The sequence below is a fragment of the Dromiciops gliroides genome, chromosome 3, assembly GCF_019393635.1.
Source record: "Dromiciops gliroides isolate mDroGli1 chromosome 3, mDroGli1.pri, whole genome shotgun sequence".
Classification (NCBI taxonomy): Eukaryota; Metazoa; Chordata; class Mammalia; order Microbiotheria; family Microbiotheriidae; genus Dromiciops; species Dromiciops gliroides.
This window is the reverse complement of record NC_057863.1, coordinates 450,501,522-450,518,256: the sequence shown is the minus strand read 5'-3', so window position 1 is coordinate 450,518,256 and position 16,735 is coordinate 450,501,522. Positions and strand designations below refer to the sequence as shown.

Here is a 16,735-nt window from a genome sequence, read left to right as displayed (position 1 = left end):
CCTGTTTTGTAATGTAGAATTTAGAGAAAAAAAATTTTTTGAGAAAATCAATTTGTAGGTCTTTCAAGAGACATCACTGGAAAATTGCATGTTTTCCTAAAGCAGGGTTCAATGCTACATGGTTTATACATTTATCAGAATTATAACATCTAATACCCTACTGATATGTGATTAAAGAACATTAAATAAGCACATCACTAGTAGGAGTTGTACAAATACAACTTAAAATAAATTCATACCTCTTTGCTCTCTTCCAGTTCTGACTCACTGCTGAAATCTTCAGTATTTAAGTTTTCAAAATCAGATTCACCAACTGCAATTGGGACTGTTACAGTGAGGCTGGGATTGTTTATGAATGACATGTAATCATTTTCATCAATTACATATTTTTCCACGCTGCTTCCTGTACCTACACCACTGGTCGTTCCATTACCATCTTTCAGATAATTAAGGTCTTTGCTTATTTCAACTGGAGTATTATTGGAAATGCAGCTTTCTATCTTATTGCCTTCAAGGACTTTGATTTCTATAGCTTTTGGCTTTCCAACAAAGGCTTTTTGGACACATTCCCGTATTTCTTTTTTCACATAATCTATCCCCTTCTGCATTCTCCCCACAGCAATCTGGAGATTGTTCATTTCATTATCATCATCAGTAGCAGCAAGATTGTCTGAACTAAATGAGCTCAGCAGCAAAGCCAGAAACAGATTCAGTACCTAAAGGAAAATAGGAGATAAATGTAACTGCATTCATTTTTACATATGTTTGAAATCTTCAAACACTAAAGTCTCCAAATGATTAAAATTTAAAGTACAGGATAATGGAGAGGGGCATAGTGGTTATGAATCAGCTACAACAAATAACAAATTAGGAATTATGAAGAACTGGAGTAAAGGATATTATTAAAGAAATATATGACTGAAAGAAAATATGGACTAGGCATGTTGTGAGAGCAAGATAGCACCAGTAAAATAAAGCACTCAAATGGGTGAGCTCTTAGATCCTACACCTAATACCAAAACAAAACAAAAATTAATATCTTCTTGTCTTCAAAAGGATAAGGAAACATCACAAACTTCCCACTTATCCTCTTCCCTTGCCCCACCAAAACAATTAAATCATTCCTACTTATATAGATCAAACATTAGATAAAAATCATGGTAAGGCAGAATGACCAACAAATAGATTATAGTTCTGTTGAGCCGTTATTCTTATATTTAACCCGTGGTAAATGGTGGCATTAGCTAGTACTGCCATGACACATGTAAAAAATTCTGTTCTGTCCCTCCCTTTCTCCCAAGCCAGAAGAAAGAGTTTTTCCACTTTTCTGCTTTTAGCTTCCCCCTTTTCATTGGCTTTCACAAGGATGCTCCTAGATTAATTGTTAAATAATGTAACAACCAGACTTTGGCCACTGTTAGTGACTTCAAATGTAGGTTGCCTCAAATAAAAAGTGCTTCAGATAAAGGGCTGTTAGAATAGAGCAGATTATCTGAAACAAAAATTTCTAAAGAGCAAATTGTACATTTGCACAAGGCTTTAACTGCTCTCATCATAAATGTACTTTGCAATTTGTGTGTGTGTATAATTTAAAAGAGAAGAATGTGCAGATACTTTGAACCATAATTATGTACACAAATTGCTTTTGTCTCTTATCTTTTCCACCAATAGAATATGATATGAGTCAAAAAGCTAACTGAAATTCCAGCAACAGCAGCAGGAAATGTGGAAGCAATTAGATTATAAACTAATAAGCTATGATTGATAAAGTTGTAGTCTACTATTGCTTACGTAAAGGGAAATTTATTTAGAGATATTTCTGTGGCATAAGGTGTCTCATAAATTTATTATCTATGTGGTAAGCAGACACATATGGGAGGTTAAGGTCCTAGTTTGCCTCCTAGTTCTCCTCTAGATTTTCTTCTTAAACTAAAGCCTCTCAATTTTGCAATCTGTAAAGGAAAAATTTTATACATATATATACATATCCTATTACCGCTACAGTTCTTTAAAGAATGCAAGCTTCAGTTTCTTCTCAGAGGACAGGCTAAACCAGTACCACCAAGAATTGCTTTTGATTCATTCAATGACAGTTGAGATATTCTAACATTAAGCAACATAAATCCACAGTTCATACATTTATACACAATTATGTCTCCTGTCAGAAAACAGATAAAAATGAGCGGAGACTGGAAATTGTGTACAAATTTAGGAAATCTAAACAATTTATGTAACTTAGATACAAGCACCTAGTTTCTTTTTCCCCCTTTCTAGATAATTCAAACTGATAACACGAGGTGAAAGTTCTATACCTTATTCCTATTTATGTGTTTGCATTCATAAGACCTAACATAATGTTTTATGATTAATAGTGATCCAATAAATATTTAATTAATGAATTATTCAGTAAAAGAATTCAGTATACTCAGTAATTGTTCTATAATTTTTTTTGTTTTTGTCTGAAGTATATCAATAATTATACTTGCTCTGAATGTAGTAAAATAAAACAGAATCAGAGTTCCAATTCCCTTGAAAATTTGAGGGTCATGTGATGTGTCTCCTCATTTTTGAAAAATATTATTGGGGTACAAAGACAGAATAAATTGTAGAACTATTTCTGTCAAAACCAGGTATGTTCCTACATACATATATATGCTGACATATATATATAATTTATGAAAACTATATCTTTGAATCATTTGGAATGAAAACATACCACTAGGTTCCCAATCACCATGACCAACATGAAAACAATAAGGCACATGGTTTGGCCTGCCACCTCCATACAGTCCCACATGGTCTCTATCCATTCTCCACACAGCACCCGGAACACAATCAGGAAGGAATGGAAGAAGTCATGCATGTGCCAACGTGGAAGTTCACAATCATTGGAGATCTTGCAAACACATTCTTTGTAGCTCTTGCCAAAGAGTTGCATGCCGACCACAGCAAAAATGAAGACAATGATGGCCAACACCAAGGTCAGGTTTCCCAGAGCCCCCACCGAGTTACCAATGATCTTTATCAACATGTTCAATGTGGGCCAAGATTTTGCCAACTTGAAAACCCGGAGCTGGAAACAAGGGGAAAAGATGCTTTTAGTATTAATCATAATGAAGATTTGGAAGTGTTTTCTGAAATATTGTAGGTGCAACTTTAAATGACGGTGAAAGTCATTGTACCCAAGGCCAATTCTGTTTTTGATACTTAAATAGAAAATTCAGTAATATTGGTGCCCCAAACTAAGAAATTACATTATTATGAAAGTATTCACGTCACATGATTTCATATTACATGAAATTCCTATAAAATACTAAAGAAAAAATAAAAACTTAACTGGGGATAATGAATCCAAAATTGTTGGAGCAGTTAGCTTGCCAGATTAGTGAACTGAATAGAAAGCTGGCCTAGAAGCCAAGAATAATTTGGGTCCCACCTCTGACACATATTGGTTGTGTGACCCTTGTCAAGTACCTTAACTTTTCCATGCTCTAGGCAATTTTCTAAGACCATAAAGTACAGAGAAGGTATTAACTTTCATGAGTAGAGAGTGTTTCCTCACATGAGAATTCTCTGTACCAATGAAAATCATAGATCCAGGCCCTATACTACCCTTACAGACTGACAGAAGAGAATAGCTAAAACCTTGTTAATGGATTACTAGTGAATTTAGGTAACTAAAACTCCCTAAAGTTTTGGGAAGAAAAATGAAATGAATTTTTAAAAATGTGACTTTTCAAACTATTTTTAAATTAAATAAGGAAAAAGAGGTTGATATTTTTAAAAACTCTGAGGTAGTTAATTGCTCAGATTAATGAATGAGTTGTAAATTTATATTAGACATAAAACAATAATAGAAATGAACTGTTTGATTAATTTTTTTTCAAGTTTCAAAAGCACATTTACTGTTCCTTTAAAGATAGCTATAGAATGTTATCCTTTTGTTGTAAATGCCAATAATCCTTTTGGTTCTTGGAACATAGGCATCGATGTCCAAGCCTTTAATGGAAATTTCATCACTTCATACATTAATACTTCTTTTTTAAAAATTTTATTTTATTTTTGCGGGGCAATGGGGGTTAAGTGACTTGCCCAGGGCCACACACCTAGTAAGCGTCAAGTGTCTGAGGCCGGATTTGAACTCAGGTACACCTGAATCCAGGGCTAGTGCTTTATCCACTGCGCCACCTAGCTGCCCCTACATTAATACTTCTTGAAAGTTACTTATAGAAACATATAATGATTAAAGTTTAAAATAAATTTTGGAATAATTAAGGCAGAATATAAATATGGTGATTCTTCAGCTACCAGTCTAAATGATCGGAGAACTGACAATCCTTCCACGTTGGCCAGACCGAGCTCCATTAAACTAAGGCTCACAATAATGCCGTCAAAGATATTCCAACCCTCTTGGAAATAATAATATGGATCCATGGCAATTATCTTGAGAACCATTTCAGCTGTGAAGATTCCAGTAAATACCTAATGTAAAATATAAATGATTACTTTTTTAATATTAAAAATGTTGATATAATTATAATCCAAAGATTTTAAAAAGTAATGTTATGAAAGCTCTTAATATTACTCTAAATTAGAAAGTAATTTAATAGTGGAACATGTCTATGAAAGTTTAGGAAATTTTTTAAATGTATCTTAAAGCATTGAACTTTTTTCCAATTATAAAACAATTTATATTTTAGATTAACAGGCAAATGCCGATTTTGTTTTTAATTTCATCATACCCAATTTCTAATCTGTGGCTGAATGATTTCTGAAATAATTGCAATAATAAAATCTTTTGGAAGTACCTGTTCTCTCCCCCTCCATCATTAACTCTTTCGTTGCCATATTAAATAATTTCAGATTGACTTTTTTGAAAAGAATAATAGGAAATCATTTATTTTGGAAAAAAACAATTACTTTTATAAAGGTCATGACTCAAGAAAACTATCATCAAATGATAGAAATATAGTACTCTTCATGGTGTTTTTTTTTTGGCTTAAGGCACATAGCGTTTTGATTGTAATATTATAAACATTCCCTAAACAATAAGAACATGTTTTCACAAATGTTGTAAATTAGTGACCTCTGGGTGCATGCATGTCTCTAGATTAAGGTTAATGGATCATAGAGCAAGGAACCAAAGATTTAATTAAAACCACTGGAAAACATCCTTCCTATTCAAACACCCCTAATTAAGATTAATGAGTTATCTGCATAAATAGCTAAAATACTCATTGGAAAAAGAAAAGAAAACAATGAAACAAATTCAAAGTTTGTGTTAGCTGGAAAAGAGAGGTTAAAATGACCAAAAAGATGAAAAGAGGCCTATCAAATTATACTTCCAGAAGATTGTTAAATAAATCACATTAACTTGGAGTAGTTGAAGACTATTTTAAAGAGGTATAGTCAAGCTTACCATCTGTTTAGTTGTCTACTGTGCTTTAAAGGAACATTGTAAAAGTGAATAAGCTCCAAAACATGTCGTCTCCTAAAGCACAACTTTAATACAAAGAAAATGATCAGCCTTTCTAAATGGGTCAATGCTGATAAAACCCCAAATTTCCCAAACTATAGAGCACTAGACACAGGTGAAGTCAATGACTGGCACATGAAATGCTGTTACCTGTTCACTGAAGCACAGGAATATTTTACTTTGTGAAAACATATGCATATATATACATATATACACATGTACATACATAAATATAATTTAGTTAATGCATATATTAGGAAGGCAGTTGTCAGTCAGGAGGGACTCCACTCTTATCAGAGCAACCTCTCTTCTCTTCCAATAGTGGGCTGTGAAAAGGAAAAGCTTTGCTCTTTTCAAATCCCCTTTCCCTTGGACTTCCAGTCCAGGGAAAGGATTTCTCCTACCACCTTTCTCCCTCTCCCCCACCACTGCCCACCCCCCACTCATTAGCAATGGCACCTTTTTGGTAAACATTTCTTTTTCATAAAAAAAAGTGACCTCCACATGGCAGTGGGAGACATGCATTTGCCCAGGCAAATCTAAGACTGGAATTCTAGGACCTCCCAATGCCTGGATACCTTTCTCTGCCTGTTTGTTTTTCCTTTGTACAAGTCAGTTCCTAGTGATCCTGAGAAATGGAAGTTTCCAAATTTAAGGCTTATATGATGGGTAATCTGGAGTTGAAGAATTCCTGAGTTTGGGATTTATATACCAGCTGTCCAGAAGCGAAAGGTTTTCATAACCACATGTTTTTTTAGAAAAGAAAAGCACCATCAAGAAGAGAAACTTGCAAATGGAGGACTAAAGTCTAGCTGAGGATATCTGGACCATGCCAACCTTCCATGACAATAGCTATGACTAGTTTGTACAGTTCAGAATTGAGGTGGGAAATAATCAAGCAGCATTCTCACAAAAGATGTTTACCCTTCAGGACATTGTAATAAATGTAATAGGTTAAATTTTAAATGTACTTGTTCAGGAACATCTGTGAATCCATTGTATCCTATGTATTTATTGTGGTGGAGGAAATAAAAAACTCTCCTATATCAGATAGCAATATTCTGTGAAGAGTACTTTTTTCCCCTTTCTTCTTCTTTCTTTTTTTTGTGGGGCAATAAGGGTTAAGTGACTTACCCAGGGTCACACAGCTAGTAAGTGTCTAGTGTCTGAGGCCAGATTTGAACTCAGGTCCTCCTGAATCCAGGGCCAGTGCTTTATCTCCTGTGCCACCTAGCTGCCCCCAAAGTGTAGAGTACCTTTTTTTTGGTGAGGCAATTGGGGTTAAGTGACTTGCCTAGGGTCACACAGCTAGTAATTGTTAAGTGTCTGAGGCTAGATTTGAACGCAGGTCTTCCTGAATCCAGGGCTGGTGCTCTATCCACTGCACCACCTAGCTGACCCAAGAATACTTTTGAGGGGGTAGCCTATTACCTACTTCTGGGGAAATGCTAAATAAGAGCCATACCTAAATCTGGAGTTTTACAAGCTTGATCTATATGGAGCCAGAGTCTCTTGTGGTAGAACCTCTGGGTCAAAAGTTACACATACTATTCCATAAATTTACGTCCATAATTTCAATGTTTGATTTCCCAGAAATATTTTTAAAACATTTCAAGACACCTTCTACATTAGAGAAATTTTTTCCACATTGCTTAATATATCCATCAGTTAACCAATAAACATCGATCAAGTACCTATTATGTGGCAGGCACTGTGCTGGGAATACAAAGAGGCAAACAATAGTCCCTGCCTTTGAGGACTTCATATTCTTTAATGTAAATAATCTGGAAGCATGTACTATTTTATTTACACATTGTTAAAAACCCTGATTGAATCTACAGGCATAAAACATAAATATGGAAACTTGTATGACTAAATTCTTTCCAGGGGAAAGAAACATAAAGAAGCTGGCAGAAGCACTTGCATATCTTTATAGGCAGAAGACAGCTTAAAGGCCTTTGAAGCTATGTGACAATAGTCCATATGGACGTCATTTTCATATTGCAGTAGCAGGGAAATTAGAACTCTAATAGAAACTTTTCATTAAATGTTACCAGCTTCCTGAAAGGAAAGGTTATTGTTGTAAAATATGCTGTTTAAATACAATGCTGTTTAAAATTCAAACAAAATAGCTTAGCAAGCAGGACCCAATTGAAAGGACTAGATTTATAATTATTGCATTTGTACAAAGGTGTTAGAGAAGTTTAATCATTAGCATAAACATAAAAGTTGACTTAAGAAGAAAAATAATGGTTTCCATACATACTATATGAAATATTTATAATGATTCCACTTCATTTTAACATTGGTCTGAGAATAAGAGAATCTGGGGCCTGCCATTAACTCTCAGTAGGATCTTGGGCAAGTCTAACTTCCCTGATTCTCCAGTTCTTTCATTTCTTTTTGTTTTTTTTTTAAGTGAGGCAATTGGGGTTACACAGCTAGTAAGTGTTAAGTGTCTGAGGCCAGATTTGAACTCAGGTACTCCTGACTCCAGGGCTGGTGCTCCATCCACTGCGCCACTTAGCTGCCCCTCTTTCATTTCTAAAAAGAAGTTGAACATGATAATCTCTGAGTTTCCTCCTAGGTCTACAATTCTATGGTTTATTAGAGGAATTTCTTTGAAGCTTTAAGAGATACACTGAATAGGAGAATTCTGGAAACCAATCCAAATCTAATGGAATAGGGATGAGTCCTATGCATAGGTTCAAAAAATCAACTGTCCATGTACAAGATGGAGGTTAGGTGACTAGACCACAGCTCATATGAAAAAGACCCTAGGGTTTAGTTAACTATAAACTTACCATTAATATAATGTGACTAACAAAAAGCCGATGTGCTTTTGGATTATATTTGGAGACATCTAGGGTCTAGAATAAGAGAAGAAATGATCCCCACTGTATTGTGTCCTGGTCAAACCATATTGGGAGAATTGTTTTCAGTTATATGCACAACGTTTTAGGAAGGACATCTGCATTATTTTATATTTGGAGGAGATTAACTAGTTCTATTTAGGGACTCCAAACCATAGAGGATAGTGGGAAATAGGGCTAGAAAGGCTGACTTGGCCAGATTGTGGGTAGTCTTAAAAAACAAGAAACAGAAGAGTTTGGACTTGTTAACACTAGGGAATCATTTTTGTTTTTAATAGAGAAGTTATAGGGAAGAAGTAGATGTGGCAGGAATATTGCTGTAGGAGTGGTATGTGAGAGGAAATGGATGGTGGGAAGATTGAATATGAGAGAAATTTGGAAGAAAAGAAAGTGATAAAATTGGTGATAAATTGGATATGAGGAATGAAAGGAAGAGTCAAAAATGACCCTGAGACTTACATCTTGGAGACTGAGTGAATGGTGGTACTTCTGAATAAAATGGATTTGTTGGGAAGAAGAGTTTGTTTGAGGGAGAGAATAATGAGTTTAATTTTTGACCTATTAGATTTGATATTATGGTAAGCAATTGACCTGGAGATGAAGGCTGTTAAAAATTTGGGACTAGAAAGCTATGAGTATAGATAAGCTCACAGATGAGAAAGCTCACAGAAAATCATTTAACCAGGGATAGAGCTTTAGGGGATCTCTACATTTTTGGATGGGAGGAAGAAAAGAAGGCAGCAAAAAGATAAAAGAGTAGGGGGTCACAAAAAAGGAAGAGATTCAGCATTCATAGAAGCCTAAGAAAAAGAATTAATTAAGCCTGCTACTGTTCAGGGCAGCTGTTATCAAATTTTGTTATCTAGGGCAGCTATATGGTGCAGTAGATAAAGCACTAGCCCTGGATTCAGGAGTACCTGAGTTCAAATCTGGTCTCAGACACTTAACACTTACTAGCTGTGTGACCCTGGGCAAGTCACTTAACCCCAATTGCCTCACCAAACAAACAAACAAAAAGTTTTGTTATCTAAAACTCCACAGATTTTGTATGCTCCTTTACCACTCACAGCATCACTAGCCTAGTGTAGACCCTCATAACTTCATACCTGGACTATTGAAATGACCTTCTGCTTGGTCTCCCTATCATAAGCCTCTTCCCATTCTATTCCATCTTCCACTCAGCTGAACTCCAAGGGCTCCCTGTTATCTTTAGGATTAAATACAGAATCCTCAGTTGGTTTTTAAAGCCCTTCACAACCTGACCCCTTCCTACCTTTTCAGTCTTCTTAAACTTTACTCCCCTCTAGGTGCTCTACAATCTAGCAACACTGACTTTCCTTCTGTTCCATGCAAATGACACATGCCTAGAATGATTCACCTGTACACCCCTGTCTCCCAACTTTCCTGACTTCTTTTAAGATTCAGTTCAAGGGGCAGCTAGATGGCGCAGTGGTTAAAGCACCTGCCCTGGATTCAGGAGTACCTGAGTTCAAATCCGGCCTCAGACACTTGACACTTAGTAGCTGTGTGACCCTGGGCAAGTCACTTAACCCCCATTGCCTAAAAAAAAAAAAAGATTCAGTTCAAATCCTATCTTCTTCAGGAGGCCTTTTCCTTGTCCCCCTCACTGCTAGTGCCTTCCCTCTGATGTACATATGAGTGTATGTATGTTTGTGTATGTGTGTATAAATTTACATATGTATACATATATATACAAGCAAGAAAGAAAACTACTTATACAGGTGACTTATTCCTCTAATATCATACTGTTAGTCAACAAATATTTATTAAGTGCAAAGCACCAGAGATACAAAGAAAGGGAAAAAATTGTTCCTTTCCCTCAAGGAGTTAATAGTGTAATCAGAAAGACAGATATTGTATAAATATAAGATAGACATAAACAGACATATTTATATTTATGTACATATATACATTCTATCTATATAGACATGAATATTGCAATGTCTATATACATATCTATGTACACACAGAAATGTATATCTACATGTAGATGTAGATATGTACATATAGCTATATCCATCTTATATTTACATAGTTATTGTCTTTCCAATGAGAATATCCACTTCTTTATGGCAGGGGCCATGTTTTTTCCTTTGTATCCTTAGTGCTTCACATAGAACTTGGCACATAGTAAGCACTTAATAAATATTCATTGTTTGACTAACAGTAAACTACTTGAAAAGTAAGTTACTAGTGTAACTTATCTTCTTTCTTGTACATTACATTTCTCTTGGGTAGATTAAAGTAAAAACAGCTGCATATCATTATTTTGGTAAACAATACACTATAGTAATATTTGATTGCAGTTATCATGTTCTGTTTATGGGCAAAGAATCTTTTTTTTATGTGGTATTTCAAGTTTGGAACTGCCGTGTCACCTCTGAACAGAAATGAAACCCTGAGTCCACCCCCTGAAGGAACCTGGACCATTCCTTCTAACTTTCCTACTTTTATTGATGATGGATCGGCATGCTTCTAATCACCTAGCTTCAAAATGTCAGAAAAAAACTTTGACTTTTCCCTCACTCTGACATCCAATAAGTTATCATATCCTACAGTTTATCCTCTGCATCCTACCTCCCTCTGAAGAGTCTCTTCATCTATTCTGACTTTACTTACACTCTACTATGCTTATGTAAGCCCTCATTACAAGATTGTTATAATAGTCTCCCTGACTTTGGTCTTTCCCCTCTGCAGTCCACATTTCTCAAAGCTACCAAATCAGTCTTTCTATTGCACAAGTCAGACTTGTGCTAAAAAATCACTGCAAGAAAAACAAACCAAAAAACTTTGGAGAAGCTGTATTGAAAATAAAATGAAATATAAAATCCTTAGCATTTTAAGCTCTCCACAATATTTCTCCAAACTAACTTTCTGGCTTTATTTCTATAAACTGTAGCTTAAAACATCATACGTGCAGGGCTACTTAGTCCAATCTTAGGAGCTATCCATTGACCCCCATTCATTTCGAATCATTATGCCTCCAGCAAGAGTTTATTCTGGGAAAATTTCTTGATATGTCTCTTATCTAAGTTTTCACATGTGTGGATGAAAATGTGCCCCAGATTCCATACAAATTATGAGAGTAAAAAATGCATATGATAGATTTTTATTTTACCCCCTAGAAAATATAAAGGATTCACAAAATCCCATAAACAATGCAGAAAACACATAACGGACTCATTATGGTTCATAAACAGTAAATACATTTCTCCTCCCACTCATGCCTCCCACTTTCCCGAGCAATATATTCAGTCTCCCAGACTTACAGAATCATCTTGTAATTTGTACTTCCCTTGTCAGGGAAACAGACTTGGGAATGATAGAAAGGCAACTCCCTTCCCACTGAATTTGCACTATTTAAATAACCCTTTGGAAAAGCAAGTACACAATCCAAGTCTCTTACTATCTAATATGTTAACTTTATTCCCTTATTGTTCATCTTGCTTCAAGACCACATGCATAATTTTCTCCCCAAGAGATGGGCACTCCTCATAAACTTGGAAAGTATGCTTTCTCTGATATTTTGCATTGCTGTATTTGAGAGAGGCAAGCCCCAAGGCTGACTTGCATTATCTTTATTAAAAAGCTAGATTCCAGGAAATACCCCTCACCTTTTACTTTAAGGCTTTGTTCCAGAAATCACATTTTTGTTTTTTTGGGAGGCAAGCCTAAGGCTGATACTGCACAGGAGTCTCAATCTTTTTTAAAGGAAGATGGAAGTCAGAGCTCCCACCATTCAGACCAGGTGATTTCCTTCTCCATAGCTGCTCTTGAGAGATAACACCAGTGCCTTTTCAAGGTTGTTGTAATTAGCTTTGGCGGGCCACAAAGCGTGAACAGCATAACAGGCTTTTTAAATACAATCATTACATCTGGAAATTTTCACTTTAGATGTATTTGTTAGGAAAGTTCTTCACTCCTTTAGAGGCATTAGGGCTTCATTTTGGCCTGGTAAACTGTGCCTTTGTACAAAGGATCACCTATTCTGGTTATCCCTTCACTTCTCCCTCATAGAATCCCTAGGTTCCTTCAAAATGCATCTTAGGTGCCACCAGAGTCTGTTCAGATATTGATCTTAATATTGTTTGGCTATTGCAAGTACTGAATGTATAGCTTTTATATGTACTTTCTCATGTACATGTTGAATTTCCCCAGCAGATTATAAACTTGAGAGTCTTTGTATTCCAGAGTGCCTAGCCTAGTGCAGTAGGCACTTAATAAATGCTGAATGGAACCAAATTGAATTGTATTCTGATTAGTATACATGGATTTTCCTAATGAGATATATTTACATATCACTCTGTATATTCAGATGCACTTACCAGGTTTCCTACAGACAGCACACTGTTGAATTGCCGAGTCATTGGATAGTGTTCCATGGCCATAAACAGAGTGTTTAAGACAATGCAGATGGTGATGGCAAGGTCAACAAATGGATCCATCACAATCAGATTAACAACATGTTTCACTTTTAACCATGGATCCCAGCAGTCCCAGATGAGGAAAGTATTAGCAAATCTATACCAACATGGTGGACATTTCTGCCTGGATTCTTCAAGTTCTAGGAGGGAAGAGAAGGAATTATTAAGGGCTATAAGCATAGTTCCTTCTTATTATTGCTAATAGATCAAGATTATATTTTTTAGCTGATTGATTCTGAAATTTAAAGAACAAATATTCATGACACTAAACTCACTTTAGAAAACCCATTAGCTATTTTCATGGATGTTTATTAATAGGAATTTCATTTATATATCCTGCCCTTGGCTTTAATCCAATTCAGGAACATTTCTACACTAATGTATTAATTTAATTCTGATTAAGTGAGTGGGCTTATTTAAACTAAAAAGCTATATGCACTATTTATCAAAGCAGAACTGTTTGTGTAGCTTAATATATCTTCTAAAGTTACAGCCACATTCTGATTTCACTTGATAATATTTTACTTTTGACATCTTCTAATGCTCCTATCCTTATTCATACAGATATGCCCTTATCTCTCTTGTCTCTAGAGAGCAGAATCTTTACGTTAATTCCCTTTATACATCATGAAAATGTGTACATACAGTCTTTGGTTTTAGATCCAGGAACCCAATTATCATTTTCTATTTCACCTAGCCTATTTCTGAGAAATATTTTTCAATTATAAAAAGTCAGTCAGTGTTCAAGAAATCTATTCAAAATTAATTTTATGAGAAAATTTTTATAGTTTATGTTTATAAATGAAAACCAAAAAGACCAAGGGTTTATAGCAAGTTTCATACCTGTATATCATGAATATATTACTTAAGAAGAAAGACTGAAATTGATAGGTATGAGAAATAGCACCAAAAATAAATTAAAACCAGTCATATCTTAATAGACAAAAACCAGCAGGTTGTTAATGAAGAAATCATTTTAAAACAGTTTTCTCTGTGTAGCCAAACCATTATCTAGTTGGCCAGAAGGCAAAAATTAACACCAAATTAAGATAAAGATGAAAAGATTACTTCTTATTACAAGAATTTTGATCTCATCTATTTGAGTATGTTGTTTACTCTGGAAAAAAAGGGAAATGGATAAAACTAAAGATATTGATTTTAGTGAAAATCATCTTCTTAGAAAAGTTTAAATGTTTAAAACAGTGATCCCTTCTGGAGCAAAAGACTCCAGAAACCACCTCTGGCAACAAACACAATCCTAGACAAGGAACCTAGACAAGAGACTTGGCGTCCAAGGGCAACATCACTTTCGAATATAAGATTATGCTAAAACACTTTGCAGGAGGATGATATAAAATTGTAACTAGTATCATCTCACATCACTGAAAAATGCAGTGGAAGAAGAAACAAGCTATACAAAGCTTAGTATGAGATCTAACTAAGATCATTCCAAGAATATCTATAGACTAAAGTGATGGGAAGACAACAAATAGAAGCAAAATGAAACAGACCCGTAAGCATTTCAACAGAGATCTATTTTCATCATCACTGACAGTGGAGCTACCACAATTAGATTATAACATTATAATACTTAATGTGTTATGAGAGGAAACATAAGAAAAATAAATAGATGAGAGTTGCTGCACCTCACAAGAAATCTATGTTAGAATTTATTTCAATGATTAAGGCACTTGTGGATTGATTTTTCAAAACACTTTTAAGGGGCAAGTTTCAAAGAATGGAAATAATCCAGGTTGGCATTATCACCATAAAAAAGTGACTCAGAAGGCTTTCGTATTTGTCAATTCTTATGTGTCTAATTTCTCATCTGTATTGAAGATATGCTTGATGAAAATATAAGAAGGGAATAGGCAGCTATACATAGATGATTTCCACAATATAACACACCTTCACAATTGACTGAACAATAAAGAATACAAGATCCCATCATGTTTATGCTTTACTGATTATAAAACATTTTAAATAGAGCAAAACACAGCTTTGAAGGCTTTCCTCCAATATGTTTTCGATGTCATGTTTTAAAAGCATGTAAGATTGCCTGATAGATAGATTACCAGATAACTTCCTTCAATAATCCTTTGATTATCATTATTAAGTGAGGCTTAAAACAGGGAAACATGCTCACTAAAGGAGTTCATCAGCATCAGAGAAGATGTTCTATATTGAAATCCATATTAAAGAAGAATGCTCTGTTTGTGGTTGATAATGTACACATTGCAGCAAGCCTTAGAATAATAGAGAGCTTACTAATTTGGCCCATGGTTATTCAAAACAGATTTGCCTAGCAATCCATACATCAAAAGCAAGTAGATGAAGAATGCCTATTGCCTAGATTATGACAAGCAATTTAACAGGCCTCCCATTGGGTCAATCATCAGTTCTCTCTCTCTCTCTCTCTCTCTCTCTCTCTCTCTCTCTCTCTCTCTCTCTCTCGATGAACAATGAAGCTAGACCCAGAACTGGAATAGGAGGGGAGAGAAAATGGATTTGATTACATTTGGAAATTTATATAGTACTTTCAAACATTCCAGGCTGCTACCTGATCACAAATGCCCATTTATTCAACAACTGTATTTTCCCAGAGATACTAGATGATGACATTTCCTAGAACACTGGGATATCCAAAGAATTAAAACTGCAGTTGTCACAAAAGACAATAAGGAAATGCATCATGAGTATAAATAAATTAGTGCATATTACCTATAATGAGTTCGGTGCAAGAAGTGCTGTAAAATATATAACTGGAAAAGGAAGCAGATTAATTAAGTAATCAGAGCAAGGAATAATAAGTGGATAACCAAGTGTTGGATTGGTATCCGCAAATTATTTTTTTAAACAAAATGACAAGGGGAAGCTAGGTGGCGCAGTGGATAAAGCCCCGGCTCTGGATTCAGGAGGACCTGAGTTCAAATCCAGCCTCAGACACTTGACACTTACTAGCTGTGTGACCCTGGGCAAGTCACTTAACCCTCATTGCCCTGCCCCCCCCAAAAAAAAAGACATCCAAAATGTCGGGTGTATCTTCTGTGGAGGAAACGTGGAGGACATTGGCAAGAATTACATGTAAGAAGAAGGCATTTATAGGTTGCAATCTGCACCAGTGGAGACAATGCCCATGCCAATTAAATCACAGATCCATTGAAGCATTTATGAATTTGCAGAACCCTCAACTACAACTATAAAATTAGTGTACCTCAATAGCTATGCAAAAGTATGAATTTTGAATTGTTACATTTCTTCTTAGACCTTTGGTTTCAGAAACTGGAGTCTTTAGAAAACTATATTAGGAAAGTGTGTTGTTCAACCACATCATACAAACACACACACACACACACACACACACACAAATATGCTTTCAAAAGTTCAAGGTGATTAATATAATCGGTATTGGGTATATGTTAAAATTATATAACATATAGCATGACACCAATTACAGGGATACCTTACTTTCCGGGGCGGGGGTGGGGCAGAGAGAAAATAAACTTTGATAAATGCTTCAGTATGTATATATTTTTTCGGACAAATTCAGATGGAGGCATGGGAAATGGTTTCACAAACCAAGCTTCGCTGACCTACTTGAAAGACATGAATAGATTTTTCTCTGGTCGCATGAGAGTGGCCAGTATGAACACTAATTTTTTTAATGTGCCTGCTGCATGAGAGGAAGGAATCTTTAATCAATCACCATGACTAAGTGTAATGGAATTCTTGAAATGTCCAATTAATTTACCACTTTCCTCTCCATAACTGTAGAATATTGGTTCCTTGGAATGGAGAAGAAAATCAAACTGACTTTTTTTCTTGAAGCCCATTTTTTATTATGGTTCTAATCTATAACAGGATCACAACGAGTTGTTTTAGCCAATGATTATGATTTGTTGTATTTATGAATTCATAAGAAAACAACATAACAAGGAACT

At 35.3% G+C, this 16,735-nt stretch overlaps 1 protein-coding gene across 1 annotated transcript in view; it reads right to left on the bottom strand.

Moving 5' to 3' along the window:
* SCN3A (sodium voltage-gated channel alpha subunit 3) overlaps positions 1–16,735 on the bottom strand; it is a 154,654-nt gene that overhangs the window by 53,370 nt on the left and 84,549 nt on the right. Inside the window, 4 exon segments of the mRNA XM_043992506.1 lie at positions 240–716; positions 2,717–3,073; positions 4,309–4,482; positions 12,696–12,934. Of these exon segments, the coding sequence (XP_043848441.1) occupies positions 240–716; positions 2,717–3,073; positions 4,309–4,482; positions 12,696–12,934 (1,247 nt within the window).